The sequence below is a fragment of the Symphalangus syndactylus genome, chromosome 16 (genome assembly GCF_028878055.3).
Source record: "Symphalangus syndactylus isolate Jambi chromosome 16, NHGRI_mSymSyn1-v2.1_pri, whole genome shotgun sequence".
Taxonomy (NCBI): domain Eukaryota; kingdom Metazoa; phylum Chordata; class Mammalia; order Primates; family Hylobatidae; genus Symphalangus; species Symphalangus syndactylus.
In genome coordinates, this window is record NC_072438.2 from 54,441,863 (window position 1) to 54,455,170 (window position 13,308).

The 13,308-nt window shown below is 38.1% G+C and overlaps 1 protein-coding gene across 2 annotated transcripts in view; it reads right to left on the reverse strand.

Annotated features, from left to right (window-relative positions):
* Positions 1 to 13,308, reverse strand: part of NFXL1 (nuclear transcription factor, X-box binding like 1) — a 72,982-nt gene that overhangs the window by 6,947 nt on the left and 52,727 nt on the right. For both annotated transcript variants that reach the window (XM_055246564.2, XM_063619493.1), the window contains exon 20: positions 813 to 917. In XM_055246564.2, coding sequence (XP_055102539.1) covers positions 813 to 917 — 105 coding nt within the window. The remainder of the gene's footprint in view (positions 1 to 812; positions 918 to 13,308) is intronic.

Genomic DNA, 13,308 nt, shown 5'->3' on the forward strand with positions numbered 1-13,308 from the left:
ACATGGATAAATAAAAGTGAATTTCAAGAGACAAAAAAGACAAGCTTTAGGGAATGACAATAGGAATATGAAGGAAAAAAAAGGAGTTATGACTATAACTGAGATAGGGTAAATGAGAGGTCAAAAAAGTTGGTTTCAAAGGAGTAAGCACTGCCAACAGGGAAGATCAAGGAAACAGAGAATTCAGAAAAAGACTATTAGGACAGTATATTTTCCTTCATAAGTTTTGTTGAGCAGTATATAGTTTGTTTCCATCAAGCTTTGTAATCATTAGTTTTTGCCCATTTACTCCTGTTACCATCATTTTATCTTAAAATTAGTCCTTTCCAAGTTTAAATGTTATTTTACTTTATAAGGCTATTCATATGAGGTCTTTTTAAGGCAATATTTTCAAAGGACAATACTGATGGTAAAAAGCACTTCATAAATAACAGCAACAAAGTTCACCTCCAGTCATTTCTTAAGCAATGAAACATTCTACCCGTTACATTGTGTTCCTTGTTCAAAGACCTCAAATCTAAAGCACATTGACCAAAAGAGAGCATTGAATTTGGTTCCAACATAAAAAATAATTTTCCTTTTACTATTAAATTGTAGAAAATTAAATCGCCAAAGCTTATTTTTAAAATAAATGTTTATAGAACAAGTAGGCTCATTTTAATAAAAGGTTCTATGAAGTAAAAACTTAAAATTAAAAGGCAAAAAAAAAAGCCAAACAACTACCAAAACATATAGATCAAAAAACAAAAACAAGAAAACCACACAAAAACAACTTATATAGAAAAGTATTTACAATAACTTAAAATATTTACCTTTTTTATTCTCTTACAAGGACATCTAAGCTTTACCTTCTGGTTGCAATTAAAGGGACATTCACCAGGATGACACATCTCTTTGCATCTATGACCACAAGGAAGCTAAAATAAAATCAAAATAAAGCAATTACATACTTAAACCTTGATCATACTCGTAGTTTCTCCCACACCCCAACAATTTTAAGAGAGTCCACCACACAAAGGGTCAATCAATCCTAGCTAATGGGCTAATGTGTAAACTATTTTTCTTTTTTTTTCATTTTATACTTTAAGTTTTAGGGTACATGTGTACAATGTGCAGGTTTGTTACATATGTATCCATGTGCCATGTTGTTTTGCTGCACCCATTAACTCGTCATTTAGCATTAGCTATCTCTCCTAATGCTGTCCCTCCCCCCTACCCCCACCCCACAACAGTCCCCAGAGTGTGATGTTCCCCTTCCTGTGTCCATATGTTCTCACTGTTCAATTCCCACCTGTGAGTGAGAACATGCGGTGTTTGGTTTTTTGTCCTTGTGATAGTTTACTGAGAATGATGTTTTCCAGTTTCATCCATGGCCCTACAAAGGACATGAACTCATCATTTTTTATGGCTGCATAGTATTCCATGGTGTATATGTGCCACATTTTCTTAATCCAGTCTATCGTTGTTGGACATTTGGGTTGGTTCCAAGTCTTTGCTATTGTGAATAGTGCCGCAATAAACATACGTGTGCATGTGTCTTTATAGCAGCACGATTTATAGTCCTTTGGGTATATACCCAGTAATGGGATGGCTGGGTCAAATGGTATTTCTAGTTCTAGATCCCTGAGGAATCGCCACACTGACTTCCACAATGGTTGAACTAGTTTACAGTCCCACCAACAGTGTAAAAGTGTTCCTATTTCTCCACATCCTCTCCAGCACCTGTTGTTTCCTGACTTTTTAATGATGGCCATTCTAACTGGTGTGAGATGGTATCTCATTGTGGTTTTGATTTGCATTTCTCTGATGGCCAGTGATGATGAGCATTTTTTCATGTGTTTTTTGGCTGCATAAATGTCTTCTTTTGAGAAGTGCCTGTTCATGTCCTTCGCCCACTTTTTGATGGGGTTGTTTTTTTCTTGTAAATTTGTTTGAGTTCATTGTAGATTCTGGATATTAGCCCTTTGTCAGATGAGTAGGTTGCAAAATTTTTCTCCCATTCTGTAGGTTGCCTGTTCACTCTGATGGTAGTTTCTTTTGCTGTGCAGAAGCTCTTTAGTTTAATTAGATCCCATTTGTCAATTTTGGCTTTTGTTGCCATTGCTTTTGGTGTTTAAGACATGAAGTCCTTGCCCATGCCTATGTCCTGAATGGTAATGCCTAGGTTTTCTTCTAGGGTTTTTATGGTTTTAGGTCTAACATCTAAGTCTTTAATCCATCTTGAATTAATTTTTGTATAAGGTGTAAGGAAGGGATCCAGTTTCAGCTTTCTACATATGGCTAACCAGTTTTCCCAGCACCATTTATTAGAGAATCCTTTTCCCATTGCTTGTTTTTGTTAGGTTTGTCAAAGATCAGATAGTTGTACATATGCGGCATTATTTCTGAGGGCTCTGTTCTGATCCATTGATCTACGTCTCTGTTGTGGTACCAGTACCGTGCTCTTTTGGTTAATGTAGCCTTGTAGTATAGTTTGAAGTCAGGTAGCATGATGCCTCCAGCTTTGTTCTTTTGGCTTAGGATTGACTTGGCGATGCGGGCTCTTTTTTGGTTCCATATGAACTTTAAAGTAGTTTTTTCCAATTCTGTGAAGAAAGTCATTGGTAGCTTGATGGGGATGGCATTGAATCTATAAATTACCTTGGGCAGTATGGCCATTTTCATGATATTGATTCTTCCAACCCATGAACATGGAATGTTCTTCCATTTGTTTGTATCCTCTTTTATTTCATTGAGCAGTGGTTTGTAGTTCTCCTTGAAGAGGTCCTTCACATCCCTTGTAAGTTGGATTCCTAGGTATTTGATTCTCTTTGAAGCAATTGTGGGGAGTTCACTCATGATTTGGCTCTCTGTTTGTCTGTGATTGGTGTACAAGAATGCTTGTGATTTTTGTAGATTGATTTTGTATCCTGAGACTTTGCTGAAGCTGCTTATCAGCTTAAGGAGATTTTGGGCTGAGACAATGGGGTTTTCTAGATATACAATCATATCATCTGCAAACAGGGACAATTTGACTTCCTCTTTTCCTAATTGAATACCCTTTATTTCCTTCTCCTGCCTGATTGCCCTGGCCAGAACTTCCAGCACTATGTTGAATAGGAGTGGTGAGAGAGGGCATCCCTGTCTTGTGCCACTTTTCAAAGGGAATGCTTCCAGTTTTTGCCCATTCAGTATGATATTGGCTGTGGGTTTGCCATAGATAGCTCTCACGATTTTGAGATACGTCCCATCAACACCTAATTTATTGAGAGTTTTTAGCATGAAGGTTGTTGAATTTTGTCAAAGCCCTTTTCTGCATCTATTGAGATAATCATGTGGTTTTTGTCTTTGGTTCTGTTTATATGCTGGATTACATTTATTGATTTGCGTATGTTGAACCAGCCTTGCATCCCAGGGATGAAGCCCACTTGATCATGGTGGATAAGCTTTTGGTTGTGCTGCTGGATTTGGTTTGCCAGTATTTTATTGAGGATTTTTGCATCAATGTTCATCAAGGATATTGGTCTGAAATTCTCTTTTTTGGTTGTGTCTCTGCCGGGCTTTGGTATCAGGATGATGCTGGCCTCATAAAATGTGTTAGGGAGGATTCCCTCTTTTTCTATTGATTGGTATAGTTTCAGAAGGAATGGTACCAGTTCCTCCTTGTACCTCTGGTAGAATTCAGCTGTGAATCCATCAAGTCCTGGACTCTTTTTGGTTGGTAAGCTATTGATTATTGCCACAATTTCAGAGCCTGTTATTGGTCTATTCAGAGATTCAACTTCTTCCTGGTTTAGTCTTGGGAGGGCGTATTTGTCGAGGAATTTATCCATTTCTTCTAGATTTCCTAGTTTATTTGTGTAGAGGTGTTTGTAGTATTCTCTGATGGCAGATTGTATTTCTGTGGGATTGGTGGTGATATTCCCTTTATCATTTTTTATTGCATCTATTTGACTCTTCTCTCTTTTCTTCTTCATTAGTCTTGCTAGCAGTCTATCAATTTTGTCGATCTTTTCAAAAAGCCAGCTCCTGGATTCATTAATTTTTTGAAGGGTTTTTTGTGTCTCTATTTCCTTCAGTTCTGCTCTGATTTTAGTTATTTCTAGCCTTCTGCTAGCTTTTAAATGTGTTTCCTCTTGCTTTTCTAGTTCTTTTAATTGTGATGTTAGGGTGTCAATTTTGGATCTTTCCTGCTTTCTCTTGGGGGCATTTAGTGCTATAAATTTCCCTCTACACACTGCTTTGAATGTGTCCCAGAGATTCTGGTATGTTGTGTCTTTGTTCTCATTGGTTTCAAAGAACATCTTTATTTCTGCCTGCATTTCGTTATGTACCCAGGAGTCATTAAGGAGCAGGTTGTTCAGTTTCCATATAGTTGAGTAGTTTTGAGTGAGTTTTTTGATCCTGAGTTCTAGTTTGATTGCACCGTGGTCTGAGAGACAGTTTGTTATAATTTCTGTTCTTTTACATTTGCTGAAGAGAGCTTTACTTCCAATTATGTGGTCAATTTTGGAATAGGTGTGGTGTGGTGCTGAAAAAATGTATATTCTGTTGATTTGGGGTGGAGAGTTCTGTAGATGTCTATTAGGTCTGCTTGGTGCAGAGCTGAGTTCAATTCCTGGATATCCTTGTTAACTTTCTGTCTCATTGATCTAATGTTGACAGTGGGGTGTTAAAATCTCCCATTATTATTGTGTGGGAGTTTAAGTCCCTTTGTAGGTCACTCAGGACTTGCTTTATGAATCTGGGTGCTCCTGTGTTGGGTGCATATATATTTAGGATAGTTAGCTCTTCTTGTTGAATTGATTCCTTTACCATTATGTAATGGCCTTCTTTGTCTCTTTTGATCTTTGTTGGTTTAAAGTCTATTTTATCAGAGACTAGGATTGCGACCCCTGCCTTTTTTTGTTTTCCATTTGCTTGATAGATCTTCCTCCATCCCTTTATTTAGAGTCTATATGTGTCTCTGCACGTGAGATGGGTTTCCTGAATATAGCACACTGATGGGTCTTGACTCCTTACCCAATTTGCCAGTCTGTGTCTTTTAATCGGAGCATTCAGCCCATTTACATTTAAAGTTAATATTGTTATATGTGAATTTGATCCTGTCATTATGATGTTAGTTGCTTATTTTGCTCGTTAGTTGATGCAGTTTCTTCCCAGCCTCGATGGTCTTTACAATTTGGCATGTTTTTGCACTGGCTGGTACCGGTTGTTCCTTTCCATGTTTAGTGCTTCCTTCAGGAGCTCTTTTAGGGCAGGCCTGGTGGTGACAAAATCACTCAGCGTTTGCTTGTCTGTAAAGCATTTTATTTCTCCTTCACTTATGAAGCTTAGTTTGGCTGGATATGAGATTCTGGGTTGAAAATTCTTTTCTTTAAGAATGTTGAATATCGGCCCCCACTCTCTTCTGGCTTGTAGAGTTTCTGCCGAGAGATCAGCTGTTAGTCTGATGGGCTTCCCTTTGTGGGTAACCTGACCTTTCTCTCTGGCCGCCCTTAACATTTTTTCCTTCATTTCAACTTTGGTGAATCTGACAATTATGTGTCTTGGAGTTGCTCTTCTCGAGGAGAATCTTTGTGGCGTTCTCTGTTATTTCCTGAATCTGAATGTTGGCCTGCCTTGCTAGATTGGGGAAGTTCTCCTGGATAATATCTTGCAGAGTGTTTTCCAACTTGGTTCCATTCTCCCCGTCACTTTCAGGTACACCAATCAGACATAGGTTTGATCTTTTCACATAGTCCCATATTTCTTGGAGGCTTTGTTCTTTTCTTTTTATTCTTTTTTCTCTAAACTTCTCTTCTCGCTTCATTTCATTCATCTTCCATCGCTGATACCCTTTCTTCCAGTTGATCGCATCAGCTACCGAGGCTTCTGCAATCTTCACGTAGTTCTCGAAACTTGGCTTTCAGCTCCATCAGCTCCTTTAAGCCCTTCTCTGCATTGGTTATCTTAGTTATACATTCATCTATTTTTTTTTTTCAAAGTTTTTAACTTCTTTGCCATTGGTTTGAATTTCCTCCCACAGCTCGGAGTAGCTTGATCGTCTGAAGCCTTCTTCTCTCAACTCGTCAAAGTCATTCTCCGTCCAGCTTTGTTCCGTTGCTGGTGAGGAACTGCGTTCCTTTGGAAGAGGAGAGGTGCTCGCTTTTTAGAATTTCCAGTTTTTCTGCTCTGTTTTTTCCCCATCTTTGTGGTTTTATCTACTTTTGGTCTTTGATGATGGTGGTGTACAGATGGGTTTTTGGTGTGGGTGTCCTTTCTGTTTGTTAGTTTTCCTTCTACCAGACAGGACCTTCAGCTGCAGGTCTGTTGGAGTTTGCTAGAGGTCCACTCCAGACCCTATTTGGCTGGGTGTCAGCAGCAGTGGCTGCAGAACAGCGGATTTTCGTGGACTGCAAATTCAGCTGTCTGATTATTCCTCTAGAAGTTTTGTCTCAGAGGAGTACCCGGCCAAGTGAGGTGTCAGTCTGCCCCTACTGGGGGTTGCCTCCCAGTTATGCTACTCGGGGGGTCAGGGACCCACTTTAGGAGGCAGTCTGCCCATTCTCAGATCTCCAGCTGCGTGCTGGGAGAACCACTACTCTCTTCAAAGCTGTCAGACAGGGACATTTAAGTCTGCAGAGGTTCCTGCTGCCTTTTTGTTTGTCTGTGCCCTGCCCCCAGAGGTGGAGCCTACAGAGGCAGGCAGGCCTCCTTGAGCTGTGGTGGGCTCCACCCAGTTCGAGCTTCCTGGCTGCTTTGTTTACCTAATCAAGCCTGGGCAATGGCGGGCGCCCCTCCCCCAGCCTCGCTGCCGCCTTGCAGTTTGATCTCAGACTGCTGTGCTAGCAATCAGCGAAACTCCGTGGGCGTAGGACCCTCCGAGCCAGGTGCAGGACACAATCTCCTGGTGTGCCGTTTTCCAAGCCCGTTGGAAAAGCACAGTATTAGGGTGGGAGTGACCCGATTTTCCAGGTCTGTTACCCCTTTCTTTGACTAGGAAAGGGAACTCCCTGACCCCTTGCACTTCCCAAGTGAGGCAATGCCTCGCCCTGCTTCGGCTCTCGCACAGTGCGCTGCACCGACTGTCCTGCACCCGCTGTTTGGCACCCCCTAGTGAGATGAACCTGGTACTTCAGATGGAAATGCAGAAATCACCCTTCTTCTGCGTCGCACACGCTGGGAGCTGTAGACCGGAGCTGTTCCTATTTGGCCATCTTGGCTCCACCCCCCCAACTATTTTTCTTTTAGATATAAATTAATTACACTTATATAATTATATTTAATTATATTTAATTATTCTCCCCAGCTCCATTCCAACAGTACATCTTACAGCCACCCTTGTAGCTAGTTACAGCCACGTAACTAAGTTCTGGTCAATGGAATGTAAGCAAGTACAGGTGATTCATGCTTCAGATCATTTCAAGAGTATACTTCCATGTTCCTCTCTTCCCCATGTGCTGGAAATGATGAAAGCTGGAGCAATAATGGAAACCATATGCCAAAGAGAGCAGAGCCGCCAGCTGACTTGGATTCATGGGTGAACACATGGAATACAATGACACACCTACCTTCCCTGTACTGCATTGTGGGAAAAAAAACAAAACATAAAATGCCCTGTCCTTAAGCCACTGTATACTGTGTTATAACTGTTTAGCCTGTTATTCTACAACATTTACTCTTTCTACTACATATTAAAAAAATATTATTTAGGTAGCCAAAACAACTCAGTAATTGCCATGATGTCTATGCTCCGTGTCTTTAATTATTTACTATCTTCCTATCCTAGTCAAGCGTTAAGATGAAATGTTCATGGTCTCTCTGTCTATTCAAATCTTATCCACACTTTAAGACATGACTTAAATCACCATAATGGCCTGATATAAATCTGCCTATATATAAATACATAATAGTAGTTAAGAAATCTGTTTCTAAATTGTTGTAACATTGCTTGTGGTATCTTGAAATTTTGCAAAAAAAAACAATTTTTTTTAGGCACTTCATATATTTCTATCTCTCCAACCCTAACAAATAAAATACACTATTTGTTAGGGGTTAAATGTCAAAGTCAGACTACCTGGAACTGAGTCCCAGATTACCTGTTTACTAACTGCAGGATCTTAGACAAGTCACCTGACTTCTCTGTGTTTCACATGTAAAATTTCACATGTAAAAGAGTATTAGTACTTTATAAAGCTGTTGTGAGGATTAAATGAATTCAGTATATTTAGTTATTATAATAAAAGTTGTTATTATTATAAGTTCCTTGAGGGCAATGGTCTTAGACAGTCATCAGCTTACGGTGGTGTAACTTAAACAATTTTTCGGTTTTACAATGGGTTTAATCAGGATATATGCCCACCGTAAACCGAGGAACATCTGCATTTCTTTGTGTCTCTCATGTCATAATCCCTAACAAAGATCCCTCCCAAATAGTAGAACCCTCAGTAAACATTTAAATTCTCTAATTACTGATCTCTATAATTCACCAGATTGATCTTTCAAACTACTGACTCCACTCAAATAAATTTAGAATCCTTTTCCATTGTCTTTAGTCTCTTTCTAGTGTGTGACTAGGTTATTTGTTCTTTAATTTTTAGCTGAGGCATTCATACTAAAACTAAATTCAGATCACTCACACTGTGCACTTCCACTAATCCTACTATAGGGCAGAGAACTGCTATTAATAGAATAAGTCCAGGTATTTCTGAATGATTTCAGTTTTGTTTTTCCCTATATCTAATACTGGACACTGAATACTACTTAACAAGCTCAATATTTATTCATTTTCAAATACTTACCTCACAGTGGTTGTTTCAAGCATTTGTATTGCTTAATTTCATTCTTACCTTCATTCCTGCCAGTGCCTCTAGCCAGACTTCATAAACATTTGGCATTAGCTCACCACTTATTCTTACTCTCAAAATACGTCTCTATATCCTCTTTCCTTAATTAATCTCTAAGGTAATTACATTAGTCATCTTCTCTTAAAAAGTAACTAACCCTTCCACTTCAAATTTATTATATTTTTATTGATACATAATATTTGTATGTATTTATATGGCACATGTAATTTTTTTTACATACATAGAATGTGTAACGATCAAGTCAGGGTATTTAAGGGTATTTATCATCTTGAGTATTGATCACTTCTATGTTTTGCGAACATTTCAAGTCCTCTCTTCCAGCTATTTGGAAATATACCGTAATCAACATCGCTTCATCCCCTTCCCCCCATCCTTCTCAGGCTCTGATATCTATCATTTAAATCAATGATGCTATAGGAGAAAGTAAATAGGGAAGCTTATCAGATTCAATAAAGGAAGACCTTTTGAAAATACATAGGATCATGGCTATAGTGCCACCTTTCACTTTAATCAGTATTCTGTTGCGCTGGGGGTTGATGAAAGGTTAAAAATCACTGGTCTTGATGTTATATCTTTCTGCCTCCTAAAAGACCTCATACTCATCTTCACAATTACATTGACATCTTCAAAGTCTGTCTTTTCTCTGGCTAGGTCTTCTGCCTTCAATAAATGTATCTTTTTTTCTCTAAACCCTTCATTTGACCCTGCCACATACTGGTAAAAGTTGTAGAAGACATACATTGGGATGGCTGCCTGGTTCACCATAATTCCCCCAGTAGCCACAGCCATGGCTATGCTACCTGTTCTAGTTCCCTGACTGTGGCTGCCTGTGCCAAAAGGAGCCCTTGGATCCATGGTGAGTCTATTAGGTTTTCTCTCTTGGGAATATAAAAATGTAAAAGAGCTAGATGGTGGTTTAAGTAGTCATCTCACTGTAAAGCCCCCTTAGGCTGCAGAGATCCTGCCTTTCCCAAAGCTTGACTGTATAGCATTTCCTTCAGAATCTGCGAATTGCTCCCCAGTGTCTTCCAAATACTCCCCACAATGTCTTCTCTCTCCTTTTTTTCCCATAAGTAAGCCAAAATTGATTCTGCAATTTGCAACTAGGAAAACTGAAACTCATCTAGGTGTACACTGTGCTGGTATCCAACATATGTCCCACAGGCAAAAGTAACACCTCTAATCCTGAAAATGTATTCAAACTCACTGGTAATCAGAGAACGTAAATTAAAACCACAATGAGATGCAAAAAGACTGGCAAAAATAAAAAATGCTGACCACACAAAATGTTGGCAGGGATGTGAAAGAGCAAGAACTTTCATCAACGGAAAGTTGAAAAACTTTCTGATAACTTTTCAGTAACTGGAAAAGTTACTGATTATAAATTGATACAACCATTTTGGAAATCAATTTGATATTATTAAAGCTGAAATTAAACATTCCCTATGACCAAGCAATTATACTACTGCATGCCTAAAGAAATCTGTGCACTTATGTACCAGGACGCAAAAGCAAGAACGTTCACAGCAGTATTTTTGATAACAACCACAGTTGGAAATTATTCAAATGTCCACCCACAGTAAAACAAACTTATACAATGGAATCAGTGAACTACAGCTACATGCAATTAAAAATGACAAATGTATATAAGCAAGTCACAAAAGTGCATACTTTTAAACTTTTAACATCGGCAAATAATATTGTTTGCAATATTTTTAACAAATATTTTTAACAAATATATTGTTAACAATATATTTAACATTGGCAAATAATATAAATTGCAGATATACATACTGGTAGTAAAAACTGTAAATAAAAGGAAAGGATTACTATAAAAAGGCAATGGTGGTTAGCCTATAGGATAGAGGATAGAGGATGTCATCTCAAAAGCCAGGTTACATTCTAAAAAAACTGAAAGGTAGTTACAAAGAAAGTTGACTTGAATGCATAAGATAAAATGATGGTTATCTTTACTACAGATTTCATAGCAAAAAACAGAGGTCTTTCTAAAATATTCACTTAGAGATGAGATGCATTACCCTTCCCACTCAAAGTGGGACGGGTTTTTTCTACTCTACTCAGCCCTCAACATCATTCTGCTAGCACTTCAGTAAGTCATACCAAATGGTTTCCCAACAAACAACACTGTCTGCATCAAAATGCTCCACTTTAATTCCAATAATAGGAAAAGCCCCCTTTCAAAAGAACTAAGAAATGCTTGTAGAACAATATTATTTGTAGAACAATATTATTTGTAGATAAATAATCATAATCACCATAGCTACCACATATATAGCGCTTACCATTAACTAAGTCCGTTACATGTTATTACCTCATATAATACTCAGCACTCTGAAGTGGGTTTATTAGTGCCCCATTTTATATATGAATAAGTTCAGTTACAGAGAAGTTAAATAATTTTCCCAAGTAAAAAGTAGAAAAGCTTGCATGGGAATGAGAGAATCAAATTTATAAATAATTTTAAAAAGCAGAAATACTGGCCGGGTGCAGTGTCTCACGCCTGTAATCCCAGCACTTTGGGAGGCCAATGTGGGCGAACTACGAGTTCAGGGGTTCAAGACCAGCCTAGCCAACATGGTGAAACCTCGTTTCTACTAAAAATACAAAAAATTAGCTGGGCATAGTGGCGGGCGCCTGTAATCTCAGCTACTCGGGCGGCTGAGGCAGGAGAATCGCTTGAACCTGGGAGGTGGAGGTTGTAGTGAGCCAAGATTGCACCACTGTACTCCAACCCAGGTAACAGAGTGAGACTCCGTCTCAAAAAAAAAAAAAACAAACAACAAAAAAAATTGAAATACCACATGATCTCACTCATATGTGAAATATAAAAAAACTGAACTCATAGAAGTGAAAGAGCAGAATGGTAGTTGCCAGTGACTGAAGGACAGAAGGGGATTGGGGGAATGTTGGTCAAAGTATACAAAATTTCAGTTAGATATGAGGAATAAACTCAAAAGATCTATTGTACAAAATGGTGCCTATAGTTAATAACATATATTGTATTCTTAAAAATTGCTGAGAGATTTTAAGTGTTCTCACCATAAAAAAATGCATATATTAACTCAACTTAGTCATTACACAATGTATACATATTTCAAAACATGTTGCCTATGGTAAATATGCAAAATTTTATCAATTGAAAACTTTAAACATTTAAAAAAAATAAAATACCTGAAGCCCCATACCATGTAAAATAAAATAAAACTTATTTTGCTCCTCTTTGTATCTCTTTTAAAAAAGAGCAGAAATGCATATGTGGGGCACAGTTTAAAAGTATGTTCTTAATGGCATCCTTATGTTTTCATTTAGTTAAATTCAAACCTAATAATCCATAAAGTGTATATCAGAGACACAGTGGAGCTGAAAGGATATGCTTATGCCACTCCCACAATTTATTCTTTTATTCACATTCAATAAACATTTACCAGCAGCTTAATGTGTACAACCTGTGTAACAGGCACTGGATACAAAGACATAAATATGACATAGTCCCCTGCCTATAACAATCTACAGTATGGGAAACAGACGAGAACATAAATAAGAGTTTCTCAGTACATCAGAATTTACCAGAATCCCATACCTTAACTTTGAAGTACAAAGATTCAAAGTGATATACTTCTTGGCTGATTCTAATTATGACCTCATTCTGTAGCTCACTGGTTCTCAATGTGTGCTCTTGGACCAACAGTATCACTATTGCTTACTATTTAATAGAAATGCAAAATGTAGGCCCCACTCCAAGCCTACAAAATCAGAAACTCGAGAGGGGGGCCCAGCAATCTGTGTTTTTTTGTTTGTTTGTTTTTTGAGATGGAGTTTTGCTCTCGTTGCCCAAGCTGGAGTGCAATGGCGCCATCTTGGCTCACTGCAACTTCCGCCTCCTGGGTTCAAGCAATTCTCCTGCCTCAGCCTCCCAAGTAGCTGGGATTACAGGCACATGCCACCACGTCAGGCTATCCCATGCCCTAGTTTCACTTATAAAGACAGGATTATTAAAATAACCATTTATTACTTCAAATGGCCTCTCTTCTTATAATCTTACATAAATTTAAAAACTCTCAATTTCCAACAGATCTTAAATCCATAAAAAGTGGTCCAAAGCCTTAAAGGAAAATATTAAAAAGGTATGTAATGTATGGATTCCTGTTTTATACTTAATCAAAGACTGATTATGATATTTAACAGTTGTCATCTATTTCTGACTCTAAATAAGGTGAGAAACACTTAGATAAGTGCATAAAGACAATTTAAAGGAAAAAGGTACTATATAGTACATCTGTAAGTCAAAAGGATTCCTTTTTAAATGTCTACCCAAATCAAGTAATTTTAACTGTCCCACTCCCAAATCCAAAAGTGCATCTTCCCTTTCAGATTGGCCAAATGTAGAAGGACTGCTTTGGTTTCTCAAATTATTACCAGGATAAATCACACTAGTGAGTTTCTTTACCTTTTTACTCTG